We start from the raw sequence: 20,537 nt of genomic DNA, 5'->3' as shown, positions 1-20,537 counted from the left end.
CACCAGCCAGTAACAAAATGAGGCTGATTGTTTAATTAGTGGTATGAGGCACATGAGGCTTACATAGCTCTGACTGTTCTTTGCTGGCCACTCTGGCTTCTCATTTGCAATTCAAGGATCTCCATTCTGGTCTATCACATTCAATACATCTCTGTCCTGAGACTTGTTTTCTATGTCCCATGTGCCACTTTGACAGGTGAGATCAGCCTCTGCTGACAGGTCCAAATTATGCAAACTTTACCTTCAGGATGTAGCAGAAGACCCTCTTTAATTTTTCTGTTGAGCTTTTTTAATCTGAGTGACTTTAATAAGCTTCTGATAAAGTTCTAATTGGTGGGAGGGGCATATTTAAGTGATTGCCATGCTGATGATATCCTTGAGACTTCAAGCAGGTGATGTGGAGATGCACACAAACAATTTGCAGGTGTTGGAATTAGTCTTCCTTTCTCCTTGTTTCCATCATTGTAAGTGTGTAGGTTCCTAACTGTGTTCTTAGGAAGTTCCAGCCATTTAATTAAATGAAAGTAAATTACAGCATAGATAGCTCCGTAGTGCAAACATAAAACCCAGGGTTCAGTTCACTTCATTATGGAAAGGGACAGTACAAGTTGAAGTTAGCATTTTGTTTTTGAAATAGGTAATTTAAACCAGGTAATTTAAGTCAAACCCGTTTTAGTGGGTTTGGGGAGAAGTGGTAGGAGTCCTGTTCAGCAAGGCTAACAGTGATTCATGACTCTAAAATAAGGTCATTGCTGTGGCAGCCTAACTTAGGCAATCATGGTTTCAAATCCTGGGCTTCCAATTCCTTCCTTCCACCTGGCCATCCATCCCTTGTCATCTGGTCTGAAATATGAAACAGTGCTTCAGGGTACTGTGATCCTGGGCTGCCTTCAGACCTGTAACCTATAATAGGAAGGGTCTTTATCCCATTAGTGATCTTCTGAGCTTCCCAGCCATATAAATCAATCTTTCTAATGTGCCCTCTTTTCCTTTCCTTTCCTCTTTTTTTTTTTTTTTGGTTGAGCTGAACAGGGATTTTAAAAGTATGCCATGATCATATATTATTCAAGACATGTTAAAGCTATTTCAGGTATAGTCAGTCTTTTTCAGAGTCTCACTAATTATATTTTAGTGGTTCATCTGTGCAGAGATTACTTTGCTATCTTGTTTTATTTCATAATTTATAGTAAATAATTTTTGTTCTGCTCTTCCCTATTTAATTTATCTCTATAAAGAGATTTTATGATGTGTTCAGTTGCGAAAATAATTGTAGTGGGCCAAATTAATCCCAAATGGAGCTTCACAGATGACAGGAATTGTGATCGAGGCTTTTGATCCACGTAAATAAATTTGATTTAGTGTTTGTGTGGGTTTACTTCTAGGAGTTTTAATAGGAGACCTAGATCCTGCTGTGCAAATCCTATATTGATATACAATGCACGAGAGACTCCCTAAGGAGCTGGTATTTTTAATAGCCACTCTCAGGTGTCACACAGGTTCTTTAAAGGAGGAAGCCAGAAGACTGCAGTGCTATAACTTTGCAGGAATTTCTCCTGAAGGAAATTTGCCTGTTCACGTGGCATGTCTTAGAGAAAAAATGCAGTAGCAGTGGAGAGAGCCCTGGTGTGGTGCAGACCTGGCAGAGGACTGGTTAATGTGGGTGCATGCATGGGCCCCTGGGATCTGATGCATCCACACGTGCCAGATTTGCTGCAGATGCACAACTCTCCTCCCTGGATCAGCTTCAGTGTCCTCTCCCTCCCCGCTGCAACATTTCAGTTGTGTGTAAAAAAAATCCAGTCCTGCTTGAAGAAAACTCTATCAAAATTTCTGCAGAGACAAACAGCAGAGAGCAGCCTTATGGATTTTGTGACTGGAAAGGATCATTAATCTAATCTAATCTTCTGCAAAGAAAAAACTGTGTTTCTTCACTAAGGAAAGACTTGCAGCCAAGGAATCTGTTTGAACACAGAGATGTTAAGACTGGTTGGTAATGTTTGCCTACAGTTTAAGGCTGTGGGTGCACAATGAAGACAAGTTCTGTTAAACAGATATTTATAAGACACTAAAAATGTTTCAGTCTCAATATTTGCCTCAGCAATTCAGTTTCACTTGAATCCTGAGATTTTGTAAGTCAGGTGGCTCACTGCTTCTACTTAGGATTTGAATGGCATCACCACAATTGCTGAGGAAAATAACTTAAAATTCAATTTTCCAGTAGACAAAAGCCATGATGCCAATAAAATGCAATTTTCCAAATAGGTATATTACATAACTTGAAGTCAGGTTATTGGGGCATCGCTCCTCTCAAGTGCAGACAGTGCCACACTGGGCACTTTCTGGACTACAGGCAATATTGCCTTAATAAATTGAGGCTGGGCTTTGTGTACGGGTGAAAACCTTGGAGGCCTGGAGAGTTTGCCTCTGGAGTCTTGGAGGATGTGGCAGGTGGAAGGGTGAGACAGGGCAGGCTTATTCTATAAAGACAATAGCACAGGACCTGGCAAAGTGCATTAAGTGGTCTCAGGAGGGATATAAAGGAGCCCCAGGGGAGGTTTGCTTTGGCCTCTGAAAGGATTTGTTACCTTAGAACGAGAATAGTCCAATTGTGGCAGCACAATACCGAGACAAACAGCAGGAGGCAAGAACAGGAGCACGGGGACAATGCTGCTCTACCTTAAAAATGTAGGCTTGTGCAGATGTGGAGATGGATTTCTTGAAATGCATGCAGGTTTTGAGCTTGTATTATTCAAGTGCAGTCCTGTTCACCTTCATTTAGCTACCCAGAGCCCACCAGGTCTCACACAGGGCTGACTGTGGGCTGGTTTAGCTCCACACGGCCAGAAACAGCCAGGCTACCTACTGGTGGGCTTGCTCACTCCTCAAAAAAAAGACCCCAGAGGCAACAGGAATAGCCATTGCTGATGCCAGAAAAGGGTTTCTAACACGATTCCTTGCCTGCTTCATGGAGAAGCAAAGGGAACAGTGTTTCAGCATTGGCTCAGGAGGAAGCCTGCTTTTGCCACTGATTTCATTGCCATGACTTCAGGCATGCCGTTTTCCTAGATAAGCAGCTAAACTTTCAATCCTCACTGCTAAACGTTTTTTGTCCATTATTTCTTGTGGACAGAGTAACTCCTCAGGGGTAGAGGGGAGGAGAAACAAAGCCAAGTTATCCTGAACCTCACGCCAGTAAATATAAAATGTTACTAGAATTCGGGAAAGCATGCGTGGGCGATGAATTCAGAACCAATTTTACAGGGGGAAAATTTTCTGGAAGAAAAATAAACTCCTACAGTTCTTTGCAAAAGTACTTCCAGCTTTCCTTTTATAAAAGCTCGGAAGCTGTCATGTACCACTCCTGGTGATTAATGATTCTGGGATAGCTGATATGTGGGTGACGAATTAGTAATCAGCTTTAGGCTTACACAGACATCCAGCCTCTTTCCATTTCGTGTCCAAATTGCTTCCAAAAATGTTTGTGAGATGCAATGGTTTAAATGTTTTGGGCAAAAAGTTGGGAGCCACCTTTTTGAATTCTGGATGCTGAGAATTTTAGACTTTCTGTGGGGACAGACTCTGACTCCCAGGAGAGCACTGCATTGGACCTGAGGCCGTGGAGAAGGTTTCCAAAATTGATTGCTAGCACTGGGATTGTGGGTGTGTAGTTGGTTAGAAGTGTGTAATATCACAGGGTGGAAAACTTAGAGTTTGGGGTTTTAGAATATAGAAATATATATGGGGCAAGATGGAGGTTTTAGGGCAGGCTGGTCCTTCTTCTTCACCTTCTTCTCCACCTTCTTCTCCACGGGTTTAGGTGGTTTTGTGCAATGACAGAAAAGTCCACAGTGTGGGCTTTGAGTGATCAGTTATTGGGCTAAAAGTGAAAATAATTTAGATGTCTTTTCTTAATTGGATAGTTTAGCCTTAAAAGACCTTGTAACAAGAGACAGTTACCCATTTTGTACCTTGCTAATGAAAGACTGCAGAACTCACAGCTGTGGGGCTGTAACAGTGATAGGAAACAATAAACACCTGAGTCTGAATGTGAACTTCAATCCCAGCCTCAACAGAGGTAGAAAAAGAAGCTGAAAACCAGCAGCCAGTCTTTCCCAGATCCAAAGGGATGAAGTCTGACCTGCAGCACGGGGCTATAGGGATGTTCCCACCTACAATACAGGTAGATGCTCTGCTGCCTTTGCTGGGTGTTCTCCCATCTTGAGCTGGGGAAGGGTTGGGGATCTTTGCTCAGTCTTAATTGGTTCCCATGGTTCCTCTCATGGGCTCACTAACTTTTACACTTTATGACTATCATTATATAGATTTAAATGGGAAATATATACAGCCTGCCAACAACGCAGTGCCTGGCAGTGAAATAAAAAGCCACATTATCCTTTCAGAATGTTATGAATGTGTACTGCCAGGCACAGGTAGGCAAGGCAAGGATGGAAAACAAGTGGGAAAAAAAATCACTTTGAGCTGAACAAAGTTATCCAGAGAGTATCAGTGACAGAATTAAAATCAGCAGCTTGGCTGATGGAGGGAGGTAGCATTCTGATGAAGTTCTCCTTGGTCTGGCACAGGAAAACAAAATAACAAGCCATGGGAGGAAAGCTCTTGTACTAACTGTAGCTTATAAAGAATTTGGATTTAATTTTATATTCATAGAAAATTCTTTTAAAGTGAAAGGAAATTAGTTCAGATAAGCTATGTTCTCCTTGAGACTGAAAATTAGCTAAACAACCCCTAAACAAAGGGTACTACAACTCAGCAGTAGTTTAAATTGGAAAGAGATGAGGTCTGTTCTTGTGGCACAGGGATTACTGTTGGATTCAAACATATTTGTTTTGAAAGGTGTTTGACAAATATGTTGTACAGAAAGTTCTGTTATTATTTCTTGTTAAACCCTTTAATCTGTCACAGTCACAGTACTGCCTCAGCTCTAAATTCTAACTGCTCATTTTTAAATAAGTAATTCCCTACATAGTTGATATGTGTTGAATAAGAAAAAAACCAAAATAACAGTGAGTTCTGTTTAATAATATGAGTGATCTGGGAGATGAAGGTGAACAGAAATTAGATTTCCCACTGGTTGCAAATGAAGAAAACATTAAAAATAATAGTGCAGACAGAGCAAGATCAAGAGAATAAAAGTAATTTCCAGAACCCTACAACAAATGAAAAATATTTCCTTGGGGAGGGAGAGATCTATAACCCACAGTAATGTGAAGATAAAACAAGCCCATGGTGAGACATGAGGTTGCTACAAGAGATGCCAATGAGAAAGGCCAGATCCTGGTGTCACGGGGCAGATATGAAGTAGTTCATCTTTACAAGGCTTGAATAGTGAACTATTTCTCTTAGGATGTTTTTTAACTAGAATACAATTCAAAGAACAGTTCTCAGTAGGGTTACTGGGGTGATTGATTCTTCAGGAGTGATTTATTGTTACTAAAACTTAGTTAAGAACAGACTAACAAGGACACGAGTCAATTGTGCAAATGTTTAAGGGAGAAGACAGGAAGGTTCAAGAGGAATTATTTAGAACATTGAGCAAGAGCATAAGTAGAAGTAATGAGAACTAATTAAGGAGCAGAAATTGCAAGCCTCATGTAATGAAATGCTTTCTTACACAGGGAGATGGCATGCTGCAGAATAATTGAAAGAAAAGTGCAGGGAGATTGTACAGTTGGAGAAATTAAAGATAGGCATATACAGACTTTTGTAACTAATTAAGAAATTGAGAAGAAAAATAGTGCAGAATGAAGACACAGATCACAATCTCACTGTTTCTTTACACATTTTTATATTCAGCTACTGTCTGGGCCCAGGCAAGGAGAGAAAAGGATTTGTATGTGGCAAAAAGATAGAAAAGGAGCAATGGCCTTTGCTTGTGTTTCTTTTCTCAAAGGCTAATTTCCTTTCATGCACTCTAACAGGCAGCAATGGTCTTAATCCTGACTGATTTCAAAAACAAAGTGAAATGGGGATTTGTCTTAAATATTTGTTCTCCTTTGTACTTTATTCAAAAGAAGTCGTTCTGGGATCTATGTTTCTAAGGGTCAAAACAAGATCATTCTTATCTCAGCCAGTGTCATAGACTCTGTGACTAAATATTCATCTGAAAATTAAGTGTTCCAAGCACAGCAATAATACAGGGTTGAAAGCAATGGAATTTAGTTTCTTTATGGGCTTGGTGGTAATTCTGAGATAAAAGCTTCAGAGACTTGTTCATAAAATCTACTCTCTGCATTCTACACCATGCACCAACATTGCTTATCCACAGGATAATATACTTATCCACAGGATAATATCGTTTTAAAGCATATCTGACCCTTGATTTCTCTCATCTATGCAAAAAAAAAAAAAAAAAAAAAAAACCAAAAAAAACCAGTGGAGTTAATTGTCTTAAAATACTAATGCAGCATGTGGTTCAGAAATCTAGAACATGTTACCTTTTCTTTCAGAAAAAAAATAACTTCTGTGTGATTCTGGTTCAGATCTTTAACTGGGAGTTGTACATTTATTCCATACATTCCCACATCTGCTTTATAGCATTTTTTCAGCCTTGGTAACTTTTTGATGCCCACATGGTGCTACGTGGAGCACACAAGAATGGAGTCCCAAGCATCAGTGAAGGGTCAGAAGTTTGTCAGACTCAGGAGGTGGAGTTAAGCTCTGAGTGAGCTGGGTACAGCCACAACCCATTCTGTGATGTCGTCTTCTTTGTTGCTTGCTCAGAAACAGTCATAAACACATGCAAATTTGTGTCATTTCCTGCTGGACTGAAATTCTAGTCCTCCTTGGCTGCTGCCAATGGTCTCTAAACGGCAGGATCCTCTTTTAGATGATAGGTCTCTAAAAGGCAAGATCCTGTTTTTAAATCCTGTTGTACAGATTCTTCCCCATTTCATTTGGGATTGTGTCTGTCCTTATCTCCTTCTGGATCATCAGAACAATAAATTATTCTTTTTCAGCAAGGCATCAGAGTTAAATCTCAGTGCATTTCTTCATCTTTCTAGTTTCAGAGCTCTATAGAAATAAAGGCTTGGGAGAGAAACATCTGTGACCTTCTGGGTATCCTCACTTTCATTCTATTTATTTCATTTAAGCAGAGATAGATGGGCTTTCCTCTTAAATGACTGAAGCAGATCAGGAATATTTTTTCATAATTCTTAGAAAGCCCTGAGTCTTTTGGGATCCAATCTGTTTTCCAGAACTGTCTCTTTAAATTAAAAAAAATCACACTTTTTTTTTTTTTTTCAATGTTAACAAATAATTCCTGTTCATTTGGAAAGTCCCACTGTCTCTGTGCCTTGGGATCAGTTTGAAACTGAGGTGCTTACCTGTGTGATGTGCTGGAATCACATTTCCATCTCATTGTGATGGATCAGCTGCCTGATCAGGCTGTTTTGAATACCATGAATTATCTTGCCTGACCTCCAGTGATCACTGCAGAATGGATCATTTTCCCTCCAATTTCCAGCTCCATACACACCTTTTGTCACTGGTGGTGACACGAGCAGCAGGGTCTGCCTCAGCTGGGACCAGGCACCAATGTGGGGCCAATTTAACCAAGCCAAACCAGATGTCCACAATATGACAGGGTGAATCTCTTGCTGGTCTCCCTCCTTGACAGGGTTATTTTTTTCCCATTTGACAGCCAGGACACCTTGGATAGGGTTGGTTGTTGGTTCACTCATTAGAAATGTTGTGTCTCAGGACAGCTCTAACCCTATTTTTCCAGCACAGTTGTCCCGCTCAGGAATGCTGCATAACCAGCTGTTACAGCCAGGCTGCTCCAGTCCTGTCCCCTCTGCTACAGGCAGGTTGATGAGCATGCTGAAGGTATTGGACATAAGCTATATTTGGATATTCACATCAATAATGTGGATAGAGCATCTTTGCCTTTTTAGCATGGTAAATGACAAAGCCATCTGGAGGCTCGCTGCACAGACGCTGCCAGATTTCCAAAAGGTAGAAATTGCCTGCTCAAAAAAAAAAAAAAAAAAAAAAAAAAAATGCTTCCCAGAATTTCCCTGACAGGAAAATGTTTTAATGTTTTTATAGCCCTTCATTAACTTGAGATAAATGCAGTTTCTTCTTTGCCTGCCTTGCCGCTGACCTCCACGGCAGCGATCTCTGTCCCTGTGTCTCTGTCTTTATGTACATACGCAGATAACCCAAAAAAGCTGGGATCAGAAAATGTAATAAAATAACGAAAATGCTGTTGAAGAGAAGCTGTTAAATATTTTCAAATTTTAGGTGAAAAAGTTGGTTTTTTGGAGGGAAAAAAATACCACATTTGTGCAAACACTTTTGACCTGTTGCCTTCATGTTTTGTCTTGCCAATAGCAGACCGTGCAGGGTGCACCGTGGTGGTGGAGTGGATTATCTTCTTCCCTAATTATTATTTAATTTCTGCAAAGAGGATTTCATTTTTAATTTCCTTTGAAGCAATTTGGGGGTATTTGTGGGAGGGAAATGAAAAGCTCAGTAGCAGGGTAGAATAGAGGTGTTCATGCTTTGGGATATGCAGAGCTCAAAGGAAGAACAAGGATACCACATTAGGATTTGGGAAGCTGTTGGAGTTCTGGATGCTGAGAATTTTAGACTTTCTGTGCATACAGACTCTGACTCCCAAGAGAGTACTACATTTAACCTGAGGCCATGAAAAAAGCTTCCAAAATTAATTAATAGCACTGAAATTACAAGTGTGTAGTTGATTAGAAGTATATCATATCACAAAGTAGAAAAATTAGAGTTTGCGGGTTTAGAAAACAGTAATCTATATGAAACAAGATAAAAATTCTAAAACATTATAGAAACAGAGTAAGATTTCTAGCAGGTTCATTAGTAGTATGAACTAGTAGACTAGTCCTTCTTTACCTTCTTCTTCCTTCTTCTCCATAAGTTTAAGTAATATCTTGTAATTAGGCAGAAAAGTCAGCATTGCAGAATTTGAGTAATTAGTTATTAAATTAAAAGTGAAAATAATTTAAGTATCGTTTCTTAATTACATAGTTTAACCTTAAAAGACCTTGTAACAAAAAGTAGTTAACCATTTTGTGCCTTATTAGTGCAACACTACAGGTAGCAACAACACAACCACCCGTTCACACTGCAATCCCCTTTTTCCTGAAGTTTATACATCATTAATCTGCTTTCAAAGGAACCTCTTGCTTTGTAATACTAATTTCTCAGCTCTTTAAGCTTAGAAGTAGCCTAGAGGATGTTCTCTTTTTCCTAAGGCAGAGGCTGTGTTTGCTAATTAAACTGCAGATTTGAAAGACAGGGTATAGCCTTCCTCTGCTGAGTTACACAGGGACTTGGAAGAAGTGGAAACAGCAGCAATAATGGCTCTTCCACTTTCCTCACTGGTTTTAATTTAGTCTAGAGGCAGCCAGTAATTTGCAAAGGTTACTGCAGTGCAAGGATGATTTCTTCTGTGGATTTTTTTCTAATCCTCCTTTATTGGATAATAATCAAATCCACCTAATGTCTACACATAATATATAGACATTTTGCCTTGTTGAAGGTTTTTCCTAACCACTTGCTACAATGGTTTGCTTTCAAAAGATGTATGGATATCTCAAAATTGACAATTAAGGAATATTTTGTAGTCCTTTCTTCAATATGTAAATAAATTCTCACAGCAGTGTATGTAAGAGAAGAACATAAGGATGGAAAAGGATAGGAAGACTAAGAGAACTACAGGACAAAGTGAATTATTTTTATTTGAGGGCAGTAGCTGAAATGGGAGTCTTTTAAATGCCTGGGTATTTTTATTTTTTTTTTTTTTTCCATTGAAGAAAAGGAAGAGAGAAACTGAGATTTAAAAATGTCAAGGAAATTAATTTTTTGGGGGAATAAAAGTAGTTATTTATAGAGGAGGAAAGATGTCATTAGTTAATACAAGTTAGTTGATCATTAGTTTTTACTGTCAGGATTGTTGAAAATGAAAAATGGGAAAAAGAGAACAGCAGCTGGAACTATCAAATGTTCAGGGGCCATCAATCTGTTCCTCTCTAGGACAAAAGGTGATCTGCATGTCTAACACTAACAGAAACTGATGACATGATTTAAATTTGAGGCAAAAGCCACCTAAAAGGAAAATTCTATGTCACCTAGGAAGATGTGAGCTTTAAAAAGTTTTACAATAAATTAGCTTTAAAATGAGTATTTTAAAAATCATATGAGAATGGCTCAATATTAATATTGGATGCTAAATCATTAAATAGTTGAATATATGGCAAATTTTGCAGTACTTATACCTATAGTAATGCTAACAAAGAATCCTTGGGTTAGGAGAGTTGTGGATCATTAATAATGATAAGAAGAGAAAAGTCATTAGGACAACATATTTCTTGTGGAAAAATTAATTTAATTTCATCCATTATTTCCCAGCCACAGATACTATCTTCAAAATTACATTATATAGGATGTGACACATCTGCGTGGGTTTCTGTAAGCAAATACTTTTTTTGGTATTTTCCGAAACCAACATTTTTTGGTTTTGGAAAATAAAACTGGAGTGGAAAATGGAACACAGTCATAACAGATACAGGCTGTGTATGTTAGGTTTTCAATATTGAATTAGAGATATGGAAAGTACATCCAGAGTATTATTTTCTCTCCCTCATTCCCAAATATTTTCACCAACTTCTGCCTGACTTTAGAAGAAAATAACATTTCCAAAATAAAATCCTTTTTTAACATGAATACAGGCAATTGTAACTGAGTTGCTTTAAAAGCATCTGTCATTATCAAGGTTAAGTAGGCTGGTCATTCTCTGAGAAAATAGTTCAATCATCACTTGGTTGTATTTGAAGAAAGAAAATAGTCAGTTTCTAAATTCAATTTGAGACAACTTCTAAATTCAGATTTTTTTTATTGGCAGATCAAAAACACTGGGGAATTTTGTGGGCTTTTTGTCCCTAAGCATATCAAGAGAACCTATGGCATTTTTGTTGGGAGCTTGGTTTTATACCTTTACAGCCTTACAGATTTTTATAGCTTGGATTTATTTGCAAGCAAACACAATAAAAGATTTAAGACAGTAATTTAAATTGGGAGTAACTTCTTCTGAAGGGGAGGTAAAAATCCTTTCTTTTTTGGGTTAATAAAATGACAACAGAATTAAACCCAAATAGAACTCAATTTAAAACTTTAAGCTTTTTCTGTTTGCTTGCTCACAAGTGCATTCAAGCTATAAAGGTTTTACAGAGTAAAGTGCAAAATGGCTTTCTCAAGGTACCCTTTGATTTTTTTTTTTCCCTGGCCTGGACTATGAACAGAAATCAGTGATATTTTTTTTTTAATCCTTTAATGATAACAAATAGGAGGTTTGCTTGATTTTAGAACTACTTATGAACCTGCTAGAAATCTTACTCTGTTTCTATAATGAGCTCACCAGAGCAGGTACTCTTTGGTGCAAAGAGAGAAATTCCACTTGAATATGGGGAAGAATTTCTTTCCTGTGTGGGTGACCACGCACTGGAACAGATTGCCCAGAGAGGGTGTGGAGAATCCCTCCCTGGAGATGTTCCAGAACCATCTGGACACAATGCTGTGCCATGTGCTCTGGGACGACCCTGCCTGAGCAGGGAGGTGGGGCCAGATGACCACTGTGGATCCTTCCAGCCCGACCCCATCCGGGATTCTGTGGTTTTGGTCAGGTATTCCTCATGTTTACCTGAATTTATAAATAAGCCAGTGCAGTCTGAGTTAGAAGGGATCATTAAATGTGATACTGTAATATGAAAGAAGTCATAATCCTTAGTAAAAAAAATATTTCTGATGTTTCTTCCATTTTTCTGATGTTTTCTCCATTTTTTCTTTATTCTCTGTTCTCCTTTATTTCAGCGCTCAAATCAAAAACCCTGGAAAAGGATTCATTTGCCCAAAACTTGGGGTTTTCTGCCTGCTATGTCAGCTGTCTTAATAAAACAGTTTGCTTCAAATTCCACCTATTTATGATTTAAAAAGAGATTTTTGCCATGTTAATCCTAGTCTTGTTTTTTGCACTATTGCAGTCAAACTGCCACTATCACTCCTTGCTCCTGCTAGGAGGTGTTTAGCAAAGTACAACTCTTTCCGCTGCGAGTCTTGCCTCAAGACCCTAACCCTGTGGTTAAGCGGGCTCTTCACAAGAAAAGAAATCCAGCTCTTGTGCCAATCAAAAGAGAAACCAGCAGTACTCTGCTCTTGTAAGGCCGGGGCTGGTTTAAAACTGCTCTTAATCTGTAGTTTTGAATTATTAGTGCATGGTGGGACAGTCTTTCTGACAGGCGGAGTCCTTCATTAGATGGATTGTGTGGTGTCAGGAGTCAGGGGAGGGCAGCTGAGAAGAGGAGCACCTGATCTGCCTGGAAGAGTGCTCAGCTGAAGGGTTTTTGATTGTTTGATGGCATAACAGTGCCACTGCAGATGGAGAATTGGGACAGCAGTGGGATTTGGAGTGGACTGTTTGCCTTTCCTCAGCAAGGGAAGAGGAAGGGGGCAAATGTCACCTGTAAAGTTGGGGAGAAAAAACCAACAATCAGAACTATGATGTCTACTTGGAATTCAAATGGCTGCACATCAAATTACCTCTAACAGTCTGACTGCTGATTGCTACTATTCATGAAAAGTGGCTTTATTTCAGCTCTCAAATATCCCAGAGCAACAGCTCTCCCCTTGAGTTTTCCTGTCTGAATGGCTGAAATGTTCTCTTTTTTAATTTTCTCTCTTGGCCCTCTCCCCTCCCTCACCTCTTTCAACATGTATTTTTCGACATTCAGAGGGATAGTGAGGAAGTCGTTTTCAGTCCATCTCATACAGCCAAAACACTGCTGCAAAGTGCCTTCCTTAAATTTTGGGAGGAATCAGCTGACAGGGGAAGGTTAGTTGGCCAAAGGCAAGTTTACATGACAAAGCTCAAAGGCATAGTGACAATTTTATGTGGTTTCTTTTCAGTTAATCACCTCTGGGCAATTAATCACTTCTGGACACCCAGGTCCTGTTAAACCACGTTACCTTTGGAACCTGTCACCTCAGCCTGGTTCCTTTCTTTGTCTGAAATAACTAAAATCAGTTGACCTTCAAGTTACAGTGATGTTTGCCTATTCATTGAGAAGTGAAGAGCTTGATTGCACTTAGGTGTAATCCTGATTGCTTGGACTGGTACTTCAGGCTGCATTTCATTCTCCCTCCTGATTTTTAAGAGATGCTCAGTTTACTGTTACTTGCAATCCTCAAGTGAAGTTTTAGTACAGTCCTAGGTCAACAGAGATGGGCTTTCAAGTGGACAGTGTAAATTGTAAATAAATCCTGCATTAACGATGTGGCAACCCATCCTAGGAAAATACCCTTGTGTTCCACTGCCCTTTAATGTCTCTTATGCAGGCCATTGAATCCCATCCAGCTCAATCCCATGGGTATTTTAAATCAGATGTGCTCTGGGGAACTTGGCAATAGGAATATTAATCACTCCCATAGTGCTGACAATATGTAATGATTTGAAGGGGCATCCTTTGATGCTGTGTGGTTTTAATGATAGCAATATTGAGCTTTGCAGCTGACCACATCATTTGCCTTGAAGGATCATTTCAGATAACAAAAAAACAGAGGTTTGTTGTGCAAGAACTGGTTGTTCACACATACAGGCACGGTTTTCCTTCCCAATAGAGAAGTTATTTATTGCTAGGAGACAGCAATTTCTTCTATCCCAGGGATATGTTGTTGAGAATGCTGTAGAAAGCCCCATATTTCCAGACACATATTGTGAATAATCAAAATCTGAGAAGTTACTTCATTCTGAGCCAGGTGTAAAATTACAGCAGGAGATATAAATGCAAATGGCTGGGAATCCTCTGGGTTCATAGGTTCCAAATGTTTAAAGTTCTCTTCTTTTTGCTTGTATTCTTATTTGCATCCTGTCACTGGATTGCCTGGGAGCTGACAGGTAAAGTTCCTGTCTAAAATGCTGATTATATGATTAAAATTACTGATCTTTTGCTACGCCCCATTTTGTGCTTTCTGACTGTATACTGTGTAACCAGCACAAGGGTTTGTACTCAATTATAAGCCAAGCATTAAGTGACAGGTGCTGGCAGGATTTCTGCTCCACAGTTTTTCATTTTTATGTTTCTTGTGTGTTCTTTCCAAGCCTCAAGTAATACAATGTGTTTTCTGAGTAATTGTAATGCTGCTTTAGGAATAACTTTAGAGCTCCTCAGAAGTTATCAAAAAATTCTCCACCCACGAGCACTGGCTGATGACTGAGCCTGGTTAATAGATTGTCTCTGATCTCGAGTTGCTACCATATAAGATGGAATATCTGGAATATCATTCAGTAACCTGAACTGGAAAATTAAAGAGAGATTGCAGCTGTGTGATGGGCAAGATGGGAAAGGCTCTTACAAGAATCCTGTTCTGCCCATACTGCTGCAGGAAATGCTCCTGGCTCTTCTACAGTAATATGTTCTACAAAACACCCTTAGAAACAATTGGTTCTCCCCATTGATACTTAGGGGTTAAAATCAATAGAAGCTTACTGTCTAAAATCCAGTTTCTATACCTTGCTCTGGAAAGTGGAAGGGCCAGACTTTGTATCAGATTAAGATGAGTTAGGGTGGATTGAGGCTTAAGTGTTTTTCCATCAGAATGTAAATATTAAAGATAGACAATTTTACCTTGTCTCTGTATTATTTAATTTTTATTTTCCTGATTCCATTTTAAGCTGAATTCTAATAATTCTTGTTATTTCACTAGCACTCCAATTTAGCCCAGAGAATACTGAGAAGGTAACATGTTTCTGTGTCTGCTAAAAGTCCAGATTTCACGTGGGGTACTTTTATATTTGCTTTCTTTGCTGGAACAGGGACATTCATATTTGTGACCTTCTTGTTTTCCAGCACCTCCCAGATGGCTCTGCCCCAAGTGCACACGCTGAATTTTATCTTCTGCCAGACCCTTGCGAGGTCAGTCGAAGGAAACAAGAACAGCTCCAAAAGGCTCTGACCCTACTTACAATGAACTTGTGAGTACCATCCACTTTCTTCCACCCTTTCTTGTTTCACAGAATCATGGAATGGGTCAGGCTGGAAGGGCCCACAGTGGGCATCTGGTGCCACCTCCCAGCTCCAGCAGGGCCACTCCAGAGCACATGGCACAGCAGTGTGTCCAGATGGGATATCTCAGTGAGGGAGACTCCACACCCACTCTGGACAATCTGCTCAATCACTGCACAAGAAAGTTCTTCCTCACATTCAGGGGAAACTTCCTGGGCATCAGGTCCTCCTGTTGCCTCCTGTCCCATTTCTGGGCCCTGCAGAGCAGAGCCTGGTGCATCCCCTGAGCTCCTCCTGCAGACCCTGACAAACATGGATGAGGGCCCCTCTCGGCTGTCCCTTTTCCAGGGTGAACAGGCCCAGCTCACTCAGTTTTTTTCTCATGAGAGAGATGCTCCAGTCCCTCACCATCTCCACAGCCCTTCACTGGACTCATTCCAGTGGTTCCCTGCTTTTCTGGGTCTGTTGAGCCCAGAACTGGACACAGCACTCCAGATGTGCCTCCCTGGGGCTGAGTAGAGGCAAGATCACCTCCCTCAACCTGCTGTCAGTGCTTTTCCTAGTGCACCCCAGGAGCCCTTTTTGGCCATGAGGGCACGCTGCTGGCTCATGGGCAGCCTGTTGTCCACCAGGACCCCCAGGTCCTTCTCTGCAGAGCTGCTTCCCAGCAGGCCACCCACAACCAACACAGGTGCAACTTGTTTTATTTGCTTTGCCCACTCTTGAAATAAAACAACAAGACAGCATTTTTAGAGCTGTTGCAATGAGGATGACCAAAAAGAAGGAATGCATCATAAGCTGAACCAGAAATGGGGACAACTGTCCGTTTTGCACCTTTCTCAGAAATGAAATGGTGTCGTTTATGTCTCCCTCTTAGGAAAGCAGTTGGATTTTTCACAGCGCTCTGCCTTACCCCATAACCAGAGTTACATGTTAACCAAATGAGGCCAAGCATCATTGCACCATAACCCAGCAGTTCTGAGTGCAGATATGCACAATAGCATGAAAAGTATTAATTGAATGGATGCTGTTATTCAAATTAACATTTGAAAATTGGTTGTCAGTGTCCTAAGTGATAACATAAGAATAAATAGCCAGGTTCTTTTTATGTTAAAATGCCATCAGTTCACAGCTATATATGATTATTTCACACACCACTGAAGTGCTCATGCCTCTGGGGTGAAAGTAAACATTTGTATGGAGAAACATTTATGGCAGAATAGGAAATGGTATAAACTGTGTTCATTTGTAAGGGCAGATGAGATTGAAACAGTAGGTGGGATTGGAGATTATAATTATTACATGTAACAAATCTCCTAAAGATCTCAAAGTAATTTACAAATGCTCTTTCAGCAGGCTATAATGTAGAAGGCATGGAAAATATTACCACTCCACCCTGTTTCATAGATAAGATATGATAAAGCTTAGGTTAGTCAGCAGAGTCTGAGTGCTTATCTCTTAGTTTCTCACTCCCGGAGTTCTAATATTTCCCTTTTCCCACATCTGTTAATTACAAAAGTTGTCTGCTTACACTGATGACTTCCAGCTTTCTGTAAGCAAGCTCCTGCAGTAGTGTTGCTGCTCACAGCTGAGAGAAATTTCCCTCCCCACAGTACTGCAGTGGAATAACAAGGATGTAGGCTTTATTTTTTTGTTTTTTACTTCTTTTTTTGCTATCAGAATGGAATGAATCTAAATAATCTGTGTAAAGAAATTGCTTTACATTCAAAGGATGTTTAAAGCAAAGGAAGATAATGTGATTATATCATAACATTCATTGTAAGGTATCCAAAATGGACAACAGATAAGAGCCAGCCAGCAACATTGGCAGACAATTATCTTTCAAATTGTTCTTAGATTCCTTTGAATGCAGTGAAATCCAAAATCCTGTCTGCAGTCAGTCAGTAGTCACTGGGAGGAGATTTAATTGTGGTTCACGAGTATTCCACTGCCATTAAAAGAAATTCCATGAGAACTTTAATGTCCTTAATCAAAACTGAGAGCCTTCTTCCCAGATGCTCAGTCTTTTTCCCTGGGAAGTGCTAATCACAGCGGGGACATATGGATCCATTGAACTTGGCCATTTCCAACCCGATGCCTGTGCTTTAGCAGCTCTGCTCCTCCATATGTGATGTCATTCTGGATGCATTTTTTGTCCAAGGCTGGTAGACTGAGGCAGAAGCTGCCCCAGGGAAGAAAAACTACTAAAAATATAAGTCAGATGTTTCTTAAATTAGTTACTGGCCGAAACACTGTGTACAGAAATGTAGTAGCTTTTTTTATGAGTTCATAAGTTTTTATTAAAGCCAAATGGCTGGAAGGAAGCTGTATATTAATTTCCTTCTTTGTTCCAGAGTGAGAAAAATCTGAAATGTGCTTCTCTTGGGTATTTTTGATTTTAGTTTTGTACTTCTATTGCTTATGACTGCCTACAGCAAATTATCAACCTTGCAAAGCTGCTTTTTATGTTTGTTTTTTACTCCTGTGTGAGAGTAAAGATGCGAAAGTCCAGGAGGGCTGACAATAAAATGAGTTACAGAAAATGTTTTGGAGTGGCTTTTAGCAAACAAATCCTTCTTTTCTCCTGTGCCTGCATCTGGATTTTGGAATTTGTGGCATTCACAGTAGTTAATGTTATATTGCATTAAGAAGTGGTGGTGGAGAAGAAGAGTAACACAGAGAAATGGAATACAAAGAGAAAATGAAGGCAGCCCCAGCCAGTCTGATGGAAGGGGAGGAGGGGAACTGCACCATGCATCAAAGCTACCTTGGATTAATTACCAAATCTAGGAACTGTGCCGTGGCTACCTGAGCAGTCCTGTTAGCAGGGTAGTGAGTCACAGGGGGAAAGCTAGTGCTAGGCTTATTGATAGTTGAGTGGTTGGGGTAAATGTGTAGGGTAGTAGTCCTAGTAGGTTAATTAGTAGGAGGAAGATTATTAGGGAGGGCAGGATTAGGGCTCATTTGTGTCCTTTTTTGTTTAATGGAGTTATTAGTTGTTTTGTCACTATGTTGGTGAATCACAGTTGTAGGGTTGAGAGTCGGCTAGTAATTCATCGGTTATCTATAGAGGGTACTAGCAGGGCAGGGAATGTTATGGAGATAAGAATTAGGGAGATTCCTAGGAGGGATGGGCTTGAGAATTGGTCGAAAAAGTTTAGGTTCATGGTCAGGTTCAAGGGGTAGTGCTTGGAGGGGTTGGTGTTTTATTGGAGGAGGGATTTGGTGATACAAAGGTTAGAATTTTAGGTTGGATAATTATGGAAAATGTGAACCATGAGATGAGCATGATAAAAAGTCAGGGACCTGGATTTAGTTGGGGCATACCATTAAGGAGGGGGTGGATCCTCTTTCTTTAGCTCAAAAGGCTAATGCTGGTTCATAGCTTCTTAATGGTTGAAGGTGTTTAGGATGAGGCTGAGGAGGATCAGTTCTCAAAATTGGCGAGTGGAGTTGATTCTACTACGATTGGTATGAAGCTGTGGTTAGCCCCACAGATTTCTGAGTACTGTCCATAGAATACTCCAGGTCGGGAGGCGAATAGGGAGGTTTGGTTTAGGCGGCCTGGAATTGCATCAGTTTTTACGCCCAGACTGGGGATGGCTCATGAATGAAGTACGTCGTCAGCGGTGACGATAACCCGGATGGTAGAGCTTATGGGGATTACAACACGATGGTCAACTTCTAGTAGGCAGAAATGGCCTAGGGGAAGGTCTGTTGTGAGAATTATGTAGGAGTCGAATGTGATATTTTTAAGGTCGGTGTACTCGTATGATCAGTATCATTGATGACCAATGGCTTTTAGTGTCAGGTCTGGTTTGTTAATTTCGTCTATTATGTATAGGATTCGTAAGGCTGGTAGGGCTAATGCTACTAGGACTATGGCTGGAAGAATTGTTCTTCTTCTCTTAAGGGGGCTTACCTTTCAGGCCTGCACTATCTGAGAGCGTTCCCTCACATTTGATCAGCTCACAGGCAGTTCACTCAGCAGTTTTTGATTGATGCAGAGACTGAAGCCTGGGAATCTATTCTGATTGCAGCTGATTCTTGTTAGGCTATTGCTCCAGATTGTTTAGGGTTTTTTAAATTCAAAAAATATACCATTATAATTTCATACTTAATCCCTGTGTGCTCTCACAGTAATAAGGTAATTTAAAAGCTATTTTAAATCTATAGACATTAGTAATTTTTTAAGAGTTGCTAAACTACTGTCTCATTTATTTTGAGAAGTATCAACAGCACTTCTGGAGTATCAGAAACATCTAAATTTAGTAACTTCCATTTGCTAAACTGGGTCCAATCTTTTCCAGTTTTCACAGGGAAAAATATGACTACCGATTTTTTTTTCCTCTCAAGCATTGTTCAAGACAGGTTCCAGATCTTTTTAAAAAGAATAAATTTAATAATTAATATATACTATTATTATATACAATAATATATAATATATATTATATATAACATATATAAAATTATATGCATTTGATATGTAGTATTATCATATATGTGTATTTAATAATTATATAATAGATAAAATATATATAGTATATTATTATATATAATATATCATTATATACTATATAATAATATTATAAAATTTAATGCTTTGAAATAATAATAGTATTTCTTTTAAAATAATCAGATCTCACGAGCCTAAGTTTGTGATGCTAAGGTAGAATCTCTTTATATAAACTAGATAAGGTCAAATGTATTTCTGAGGTAAATTTACTGAGTTAAGTGAATTTGGCTCATGGTTAACTTACTATTCTGGATGGAAGTTTAAAGCAATTATCACAAAGTTGGATTAATCATCATCCTGAGCGCTGCATTGACGTGCTTTGCCTGTCGAATAGATTAACAAATTTGTATGTTTTTTTCTTTTTCGCTTTATATGATTTCAGATTGTCTATGACAGAGTCTCAGAGCTCCAAGGCCGTGTACTGAAGCTTGTTGTGAGAAGCAAAGGAACATTTGTGGGAGCTGTTAACATTCAACTGAGCAGTGTCCAGTTAAATGAAGAAAAGTGGTACTCACTGGGAAACTGTTTAATTTAAGTGCTCTCCGAGATGATTCAATAATTTGCCCACTAATGTTTCTTTATCCTATTTCCCACGGTACATTTTTTCTCAGTTGCCCTTGAGAATAGGCAGTCATCTGCTGAGCACATATCCTAACATTTCTAACCATAAGGCTATTGTCTTAAAAGTGCTATCATCTTCCTGCCACAGATTCCTGACAGTGTGAGGTTAAGGAATCACATGCTAAGGACTTGTAGTAGCATGCAGAAATTCTTGTGACAGCAATGAAGGGCTTGTTTTTTTTTTTTTTTTAATATTAAATAATGCTGTAAAAATACTGAATTCTGTACACATCAGTGTGTGGGGGCTCACTCTTTGCCCATTAATTCCACTGACTGTGTTGGAACAATGCTGATAATGGTATAATTTATCATCACTGTATATGATGAGCTCACCAGAAAACCATGGG

General features: G+C 39.4%; 1 protein-coding gene across 1 annotated transcript in view; it reads left to right on the top strand.

Moving 5' to 3' along the window:
• Positions 1 to 20,144, top strand: part of PIK3C2G (phosphatidylinositol-4-phosphate 3-kinase catalytic subunit type 2 gamma) — a 188,095-nt gene extending 167,951 nt beyond the window's left edge. The window contains 3 exon segments of the mRNA XM_068191915.1: positions 14,898 to 14,973; positions 14,976 to 15,022; positions 19,952 to 20,144. Of these exon segments, the coding sequence (XP_068048016.1) occupies positions 14,898 to 14,973; positions 14,976 to 15,022; positions 19,952 to 20,104 (276 nt within the window). The 3' untranslated portion in view covers positions 20,105 to 20,144.
• Positions 20,145 to 20,537: the final 393 nt, after the last annotated feature.

Source organism: Anomalospiza imberbis, chromosome 5, assembly GCF_031753505.1.
Source record: "Anomalospiza imberbis isolate Cuckoo-Finch-1a 21T00152 chromosome 5, ASM3175350v1, whole genome shotgun sequence".
Lineage (NCBI taxonomy): Eukaryota > Metazoa > Chordata > Aves > Passeriformes > Viduidae > Anomalospiza > Anomalospiza imberbis.
Note: the sequence above shows the minus strand (reverse complement) of the source record. Positions and strands in the feature narration are given on the sequence as shown.